General features: G+C 36.3%; 1 protein-coding gene across 1 annotated transcript in view; it reads right to left on the reverse strand.

Annotated features, from left to right (window-relative positions):
* Positions 1–4,582, reverse strand: part of LOC125258724 (diacylglycerol kinase theta) — a 48,064-nt gene extending 43,482 nt beyond the window's left edge. The window contains exon 1 of the mRNA XM_048175719.1: positions 3,824–4,582. Within this exon, the coding sequence (XP_048031676.1) occupies positions 3,824–4,031 (208 nt within the window). The 5' untranslated portion in view covers positions 4,032–4,582. The remainder of the gene's footprint in view (positions 1–3,823) is intronic.
* Between the last annotated feature and the right edge of the window lie 5,614 nt (positions 4,583–10,196).

The raw sequence follows: 10,196 nt of genomic DNA on the forward strand, positions 1-10,196 counted from the left end.
ACACATTCTTAATCAATGCAAACATATGTCATATGAGCCCATGAAACTGTTTTAGCAGGCTGCATTTTTGTCTAGTCATCAGACATGCAAAACACTAGTGACAGACCATTTAGCCAGAGTTAATTTAAAAAAATATAGTCAGTGGACTAATATATATATATATATATATATATATATATATATATATATATATATATATATATATATATATATATATATATATATATATATATATATATATATATATATATATATATATATATATATATACACACACTTTTTTTTCAAAATTTCAGTGACCAAAATTTCACTATCACTTTTGCAACTGTTACCTTAAATACCTATTTCTACCCAATTTAACCCATAAAAATTAGTTTAGTTGGTATAAATTATGTATTTAAGTTGAAACAGTGATGTTAAAAACTTTTGACTTGAATGGAACCAGTTAATTCAGATGTTACCATTTTTTTTTTTTTTTAACAGTAGACCAAATATCTTGGCTGAAAAAGAGATAATAGATACTTTGATATAAACAAAGAAACATGACCATGAAATTCAGTTTTAATCATATTTAAAAAGTATTGTAATATAAATGGTTGTGCAAGCACAACTGAAATACTTATTAAAAAGATAGATCACTTGTATACTTGATAATTAATAAGAATATATAGTTCTTGAATAGAATGCACACTTATTATGCAATTATTTGTCTCATGCAGTATATCCAAAAAATATTTAGTTCTTTTAAGGTCATCTTGATATTTAGAGTTAGACTGATGTAATATTGACTTTAAATAAGACCGCTACATATACAAATAAAAAAAAAGTTTTTCTTTTACAGTTAGAGAAAAATTGATAGAGCCTATTGTACAACCACACCAATTGAAAGAACTTAAGGTAGAATAGGCTATTTCGAAGGCTAGCAAAAGCAAGCTAGCCTTGAAATCACCCTTCAGAGTGTCTCCAAAGCCATGCATAAGCTTGCTATTTTTGTTCAAGAGGAACGGTAAAGGGTGGCTTCTGTTTATTTGCGGCACTCTGTAACTGATGTCTGTCTACAACTCTGCATAGCCTTATGGAACGTGCTGATGACGTGAGATGTCTACGCGAGCAGGGTGCACAGAGGTATGAAAATACACATATTGACAGGCAGGAAGGACATCCTATCACTGCATTCAGACCGAAGGCAATGATTGGACGAACATGTTTTGGTACTGAGACTTCCACAGACGATATACACTCCTGGGCCAAGTCCAACATGGTTAAACACTAAGCTTTTCATTGTCTTGACCACAAATTAATGGTCAGGAAATTAGCAAAATTAGAAAACAATGAGGTTTGAATGTTAGTTTTTGGCATAATACGGGAAGTTTGGAGTGTGGGAGTGATGAATCACAATGAAACAGGTGATGCTCCAGAGGTGTCTTCAATCTGGTGAGAAACATACAAATAAATGCATCTCTACCACACACTGAAGCATGGACGAAGAGGTGTCATTGTGTCTGAAGCCTTTTTAGCTGCTGGTATTGGTAAGCTACTTCTCTGTGAGAAGTCATTTAATGCTTTGGAGAACAGGTGAATATTGCAGATTGGCTTGCTTCTCACAAATTAAAAGTATGTAAATGAGGAATGATCAGATGTTATTTTTCAACAAGACAATGCTCCTGCACAAACTGCAAAGACAACCAAGAAGTGGCTTGAGAACAATTCCATCAGGCTCGAGTTTTGGCCTGGTCAGAGTGAACATTTGTGAATTTATTTTTTATTAAAATAAATGTTAATTTGGCAATTTGAAGTACATTTTGTTTATCTTATTTATGTATATCTGCACTATATCATTCGACCTCTACAAAATGTCTTGCATTAAAGGAAACAGTAATGAATACAATTGAATAATGACATGAATTCATTAGCCTGAGCCTGGCACGTTACTAGTCCTTTCACCAGTGCAATAAACACACAATGAGCATTAGAACATAGAACATGCATGTGTGTTTATGTTCTACTCTTGGTCCGTCTGGCTACAGCATCCAGCCTGCCGCTTTGCTCCATTGGACTACGTGTTGCCATGCCAACCTGGAAGAGTCAATCACGACTTCACTGCAGCACATTACGTAACAGAAATGTCTCATTACTGCCTAACTCTGCCTGGTAACATCCATATTGTCAATCAACATCTGCTTTTCTGCCATGCCAATCTCATATGGAAACATAAATCCAGTCAGTTTGTCTCTAAAGTGATGCTGCTCATTGGGGAAACCTTGGTGAATAGCATAACACTCTGGATTAATCTCTCCCTAAGAAACAGCAACAGGCTTTAAAAGGGCAAGACCGGCTGTCCTATTTTCCATCCACTCTTTGTGTATGAGGAGAAAAAAACAAACAAACAAACAAAAACATGTTATCCATATAGAAATCAGATGGAAGGGGATTTGGCTCCATCAAGGATTCATTTTGAAGTCATTTGCAGACCATAAAAGTTTAAAACTTGCAAATCAGCAGCACTGTGATGACTCCTCATAAAGAGTCAAAAGAAATGAGCTCAGGCATAGATTACGCTCTGGCTGGTCTTTAGAGAATATATTATATCACCGATTCTGCAAGGCCAAGCATTGCTAAACCAGTACTGAATACAAAAGGAGAAAAAACAGTTGCTTTTTTTTATGCATTGGAATAAAAACTCTCAAGCATCATAAAGGACACAAAAGCATAAAAGTGGTCCATATGACTACTATATGGCACTATATTCCAAGTCTTGCTTTGTGTTGTAAATTTAAGCTGCTATTCACTGAATATATTGATATCCACCCTAACTTTCCTTCATGAGAGTTTATGAGAGAAGAAGTGAATGATTCATTCAGTAACTGACCTGATCAAGTTCAACTCACTGATTCAATTATTTGTTTGCAGTCGCTGACAATTCACTAGATTATAACTGAATAAGGGATGGTCTGCTCATTACACTATGAAGCTATGACTTCAGAAAACTTGGAATATACTGTCATATGGACCCTTTTTATGATCCTTTTGTGGTTCTTTTGCATCTTTTTTCTTAATTCATTGTAATCCGTTGCTGTTGTAGGTTTGGATCCTGCAAAATGTGATTAATGATCCATTACCATAGTACCTCAAAGAGATTAATTCAGACAGATTGCCCACAGGATGCTTTGAATTAAAGCCTAATCTAAAATGCTAAACAGCTACTTGCTTATTGTTTACCCAACTGAGCAGCTCTGTAAAGAAAAAAACTGACACTTAACATCTAACTAACAGAAGTGAGAATAGTACAGATCTTCTCTCACTGGCCTCCATCAATTAGATGGATCTCATCAAAGTGTCCTCCTGCACAGATTCCTGTCCAACAGGAGGAGTGTGTTGGATCGATCTGCATCAATCTGTCTTCCCCAGTTAGTAGACAAACGATTCGATTATTCTGTCGAGAGGGAGGTGTAGAGGAGAGAGACTGATTTGCTTGACATCCTCCATCTATTTTCTAACATACCTTCTTATTTCCAGAATGGCATGTGCACAGATCTGTCAATCAAAGTGGTATGGGAACATTCCATTTGGAACAAAATCACTTGCACTTTGAATGAAATAGTTAAATAACCCAAAATACATTCAAAAGACCATTTATTTATTTTATTTAAGATGTTTATATGAGTGTTCATCCAATGCTATGGTATATAACAAATTACCATAGTATTGTCTAATACCATCAGTGTACCATAATACTACCACAGCAGTTGTGTAAGAGACACTTTGTTGACATTGCTTTACTGAATGAAACATGCAGACCGAGTAAATCCATAGAACATCTTACCTTCACAAACAAACCCAACAATCCCCCATATGAAGTCGCTGCAGTGATGGCAGAAGGTCGGTTTGGTCAGGGTCACTTTCCGAAAACAGTGCCCGGGAGCGTGGACACAGTACCGCGCCTTTGAACTGGGCGACTGCTGCACCTTTTTCCTCCCGGGTCCAGGGCTCGAGCTCGGGCTGTCGTGCTTCACCCTACCGCTGTCTGCCATCTCTGTCAGTCCCAATGAAAATCCAGCGCAAAACACCAAGAGAAAAGGCTCCACGAGATTGCTTGTTGTGGAAGTCACATATGTGATTTACCAGTTATGTTAAACCCAATCGAGTCATCACTGAATAAAGTGAATGTTCCTTCTCTCCCGCTACTGTGTATCAGCAAGAGTCGGAAACGCGCTACAATGAATCAATGTAACAGAATGTCTGAACGTTCCAATCAAAGTGCGTGTTAGTTACTATGAGAGCTTCACTATCTGACCGTACCAGACATCAAACTCAATAAATATGCCAGTCTGCCTTTACCGACGACAACCAGCAGTCTGCAAATGCTGGAGGGAAAAATAAAGCCACCGCGTCCACATATATGATGCTCTGAGGTTTAATCGTCAAAAAACGACTGCTGCTTATCATATACGATGATTTTCACTTTCTCAGCAGTCAGCAGAGGAGATTTTCACCAACACAAGCGCCTGTAACTTCCGCCTGTAGTAGAGCTCCGGCCAGAGAGAGAAACACATACACACGAGCTTCACACCAGCAGCCTCAGCTATGGCAAGCCGTTTTAATATGTATTCATTTGACATAACTTCTATCTATCTGTACTTTTACTCATTTAATCCAGTAATGGCTAGTATCTTTTAAAATTTCACTATATTTATTAGATACTAGTATTTTCCCCAACAGTTACTAATATCTAATCAAATATTCACTACAAATGTTCCTTACACAGGCAAAAAACACTTAATTTTGAGCTGCTCACTGCAGAGCCATGGGTGGAGCGTGAAGTCCAGCTCCCCCTCTTGGGATGTAATTTGAGCACAATGGGTGGAGCTAGAAGGTCCAACCACATCCTGACCCTATTCATAACTCTATCCATCCACCCATTAGATCCACAGAGGTGGAGCTGGACTAGGTCAAGCTTAACCCATGATGTCCTGAGAGGTTTGGACAGTGAGCACCACTTGTAAATTTTTACTAGACAGTATTCCTAACACTCTCTGATGGTGATTCGTAACTACATTTTGGCGAACCAGTCCATAAAAATCTGTACAATCTCATGTGTATGCTTTTGCGTGATCTGTTTACGCCCCACTAACAGTTAGATTTAGAGGTTGACCTTCAAGCATACACTTTTTCTTCTAAAAATCACGTTTCCACATCATATGAATCATTACCTCATAAAATACTAATGTTTTCTCATGAAATCTAATTGGATCATTCCATTCTTACTGGAAACAAATTGCAAATGTTTGCTATTGAATTCTAAGATATCAGCAATTCCCTTCCTACTAGTATGTATTCTAGTTGTTGAAATGCATAAAGTACCTGTGAGAAGAGAATAATTATATATCTAATATCTGCACCACATATCTCTACAGAATTTAATAGGGCTGGGACAATACATCAGTTCTCGATTGATACAATGAATCTGGATCGATCCTGACATTTTCTCTCTTTAATCGATTATTAACTTAGTTTTAACAGCAGATGGCGCTCTAAGCTAGTTTTTAACCGCAAACTCTCAAACAGCCACGAAGAAGACTGCTGGACAGCGCTCGTGCGTTCGGCTGAGTCATGTAGTGGTTAAATATACTTGCACCTCGGCTCAGAATTCTTTTATGATGCGAGATCTGGAATTCGCTTCAGCGTTTTCGAACTTTATGAATGATTATTTTAGGTTAAAGTGGGTTTAAGTGTGTAAAGGAACTGGAAGCAGGCAGTGTACAAGTGTTTCCAAAGCATGTATAGTAGTAGCTGTTTAAAAACTAAGCTTAGAATCGATTCGAGAGAGAATCGCGATACATCGGAAATATCAGAATCGCTACAGATTCTTCGTATCATGAATCGAGATTCAATGTATTGTCCCAGCTCTAGAATTTAATAGAAACTATTGCAAATTGTTCCCTGTGAAACTATTTGGATAGTAACTAATAGCAAAGGAATAAGCAAAGGAATACGCACTAGTATCTAAAAAATGTATTAAGGTCACTAGTGAATTATTATGGAGGCTTGTTTCCGCCACTGAATAAAAAAAATGTGAAAGATAATTGCGACTTTTCTCACAATTGTGAGTTTACAATGTCAGAACTGCGAGATATAAACTCGTAATTGTGTCTTTTTTTCTTGAAATTGCGAGTTTATGTCCCACAATTCTGACTTTTTTTTCTGAAAATTGTGAGATATAAACTCCCAATTGCGAGTTATAAAGTCCAGTTCTGAGGAAAAATGTCAGCTCACTCTGTCAATTCTGACATTCTCTTTCAATTGTGAGTTCGTATCTCACAATTTAAACTTTATAACTCACAATTGCGAGTTTATATCTCACAATTCTCAGAAAAAAAAATTCTGAGAATTTCCATGCAATTCTGACTTTATAACTCAAAATTGCAAGTTTATATAACACAATTCTGACTTTATGACTTGCAGTTGTGAGTTTTTATCTCACAACAGACCTGCCAACATGTACGCATTTTGCGTACCAGGTACGCATTTTGACCTCAAAGTACGCTGGTACGATTTGTCATTCTATACTACGCAAAAACCCGGTGACTCCTCTGTGCACGCCTAGTACTCAAATCCAGCAAAAGAGTTCGACCAATCTGAGCGCTGGGTTCATTTCCCTAAATAGCAAGAGGGGATGATTGACAAATGCGTACAGCCTATCAATAAAAAGAGACTGCAAATCGACAGCAATACAAAATCCCGCTCGATCCCTCCTTCCACTCCCGCCATCTGTGACTGAATTCTCAAGCGAGGACAATACAGCAGTCATGGTACTTCTGACACCTTAAGGTAAACGAGTATAAAATGTACAAGTAATGTTGAACAACAAATCTAAATAAAATTGAAATCGCTGATTATGAAAATGTTGTGATGTGTGACTGACTGACAAGCGCGAGTCTGGAGAAACAGGCGTTTATTTATTTATTCTCAGTGTTGAGAAACATATATAGCCTACATGTGTTGCGTTATTATGTTAATACTAACTAAAGTAACTAATTATGTTACATAGCCTACTTATTTTGTATGAAAACTAGCACATTAGTTACTTATGCATTTAACATGACCGTTGTCTCAATGCTGCGCGAGCCCTCTCTCATAAACACAAACGCGTGCGCGCACAGAGAGGTAAAATGAAAATTGCCGTGTTTGGTTTAAAATTTGTTCTTGCTTGTGTTATTTTTGTCAGAAAAGATTTTTAACTATCCACCCGTGTTTTTAAGATTCGGTAAATGACGGACGCTTTAGTTAACACAACCCCTCGTTATATGACTAACTTCTTGATATTCTTGAATACTCGATGCGTTTGCTCTTATTGGTCCTTTCTATTCATTGTCAACTGTTTTCTATAAATATGTTTGTATTGGCTAACCTTTTATTCAGCGAATGTTTGTCTTGTTTATAATTCAAAGACAGCACGATACAAATAGAAACCCTTTTTTCTGTGGGATTTAGTATCATATTTGGATATTGGAATAATAAATTAAGTATTTTAAATGAATCACATGTAAACTCAATGTTTACTATTTTCTAAGGGTTTCTTAATTGTAGACTAGTTTTCATTACAAAACCTGTATGAACGACTCAACTGTCAGGTTAGTTGTATGTAAATATAGCCTTCTTGAAATTGCAAACAAAAAATTTTGTCCATATTAAATATATGAATGTGATTTACTTGTGGTTTGTATAAGCACACATTATGCCCCCGTCCAGTCACACTGGTACTCGAAAAAATTTTCCAAGGTTGGCAGGTCTGTCACAACTGTGATATTATAACTCATACTTGCAAGTTTATACCATGCAATTCTGAGGGAAAAAAGCAAAAACTGTAAGAAAGAAAAAAAATCGCAATTACATTTTAATATTTTATTCAGATTCCACAGATTACTTAGTAGTAATTAAAAATAAGACCTAGTATACCATAATATACTTGCTAGTTATAAGGCTTAATGTTCAAACAGCTTGCCATACACAAGAGCTCCAAGCAGGATCCACAGGCTGTATTTAGAATGCGGAATTCCGTTGTGACGTCGACACTCGAAGCACATTATGATGTTCTGCAGATGCAAGAGTTCCACGCCCTCCTGGCTGCTCACTTACAGTCATAAGTGTTTTTTATGTCATGGAGTAGAATAACAAAAAAGGTATGAATCTTTTTTTTTTTTTTTTAACTTGTGAGGACATCCCCAAAAAGAGTTTTTGTCCAAATGAGCTCACTTCTGTTGGTAATTTGGTACTCGAAGTGTAGCTAAAATCACCTTCAGCCAGATACGATCAACTACAAATAGATTGGGTGGTCACAGCTTATTGTATGCTGCTTCCTGTCATCATACGAATTTCTCTTACGTGTCACTCAGATTGCTAAACACATTGATGACACGCCTTTAACATACCTGGAATAATACGCAATACAGGCCCAAGGATGTTAAATTCTCAGGGCCCTGGAATAAATTTTAATAGGTGGCACAACAAGGAAGCAATCCTGTAGTGCAGTGATTTGTAACCAGGGATACAGGTTTGACTGTGTAAAGTGTAAAACAGACAAATAATAAAAGTTTAAAGTAACATTGAGTTATCTCTGGATTTTTTTCAGTTCCTTTTTATAGAAAGAAAATAAACAATTTTATGTTAAGTAGAATATATGTTAATTTGCAAGTTGTTTTTCAATCAGTTTCAGATGCTAATATGGACAAAACATATGGAATCCCAAGTCTGCCAAAATTAATAATAAATAAATACATACATAAATATACAAAGCAAAAATAAATAAATAAGTATATAAATAAATATACATAGAAAAGCAAAAGTAAATAAATAATTATTTATACTACATGTATTTCCTTATTTGTGTATATATTTATTTTTTCCACATTTATTTATTATTCCTTTTTATTTATTTCCACATTTATTCATTTCCACATTTATTTATTTATTTATGCAATTATTTATTTCTATTTGTTAATTTCCACATTTATTCCTTTTTACATTTCTTTATTTCTACATTTCTTTATTTTTGCATTTATGTATTTTTACATTTCTTTGTCCGTAGGGTAATGAGGAGGGCGTGGTTTACCTCAGACATAGAAATCGAGCAGGCGAGAGCGAAGCGTTGAGGCCACCTTGTGGTGTGCCCGAAATACAAGAAGTGAACCATACTGACGTTGATACTGGGATGAATGATTTGGATGGGTAGTAGGCCTATGGCCAAAATCTTATATCACGGGTTAAGGAATATCACCCTAACTGTACTGTGTGACATGGATAGGCTACTCTTTATACCGGACATGGCCGTAGAACATCGTCTGGTCTAGATTAGTAAAATGTCCTGCGCTGGCAAACATGAACAGCAACATCTTCAGCAGATCTTAAAACAGGACTCTGAAATGGAAGAAGTTGTTATTTCCCATTATTAATCATTTGAATGAATGGGCTTGATTGAGATTCGGACACCGGTCAGAACACGGAAAGGAACCAGCGCACATATAGGCTACTGTGAAGTCGATTGATCAATGCATTTGAAACGACACCACAAATTAACTTCACATTCATATTTCCAACTTTTACATGCACAACATGTGACAAACGCTTAAAATACAACGCATATTTCAAAGATCCAAAATAGAACGAGGCATCGTTTACAGTAGAACATTTTGTTGCGTCGCGTCTCCCTTCGTGGGGACATTGTAAAACACTTAAAGGTGCCCTAGAACCCTTTTTCACAAGATGTAATATAAGTCTAAGGTGTCCCTTGAATGTGTCTGTGAAGTTTCAGCTCAAAATACCCCATAGATTTTTTATTATTCAACTTTTAACTGCCTATTTTGGGGCATAATTAAATATGTGCCGATTCAGCGCGTGTCCCCTTTAAATGCTCGTGCTCCCTGCCCCCAAGCTCGCAACTCCATAATACATTGCATAAACAAAGTTCACACAGCTAATATAACCCTCAAAATGGATCTTTACAAAGTGTTCATCATGCAGCATACCCGATTATGTAAGTATTGTATTTATTTGGATGTTTACATTTGATTCTGAATGAGTTTCATCATGTTCCGTGGCTAACGGGTAATGCTACACTGTTGGAGAGACTTATAAAGAAAGTTGTGTTTATAAATTATACAGACTGCAAGTGTTTAATAATGAAAATAACTACGGCTCCA

The sequence above is a fragment of the Megalobrama amblycephala genome, linkage group LG23, assembly GCF_018812025.1.
Source record: "Megalobrama amblycephala isolate DHTTF-2021 linkage group LG23, ASM1881202v1, whole genome shotgun sequence".
Classification (NCBI taxonomy): Eukaryota; Metazoa; Chordata; class Actinopteri; order Cypriniformes; family Xenocyprididae; genus Megalobrama; species Megalobrama amblycephala.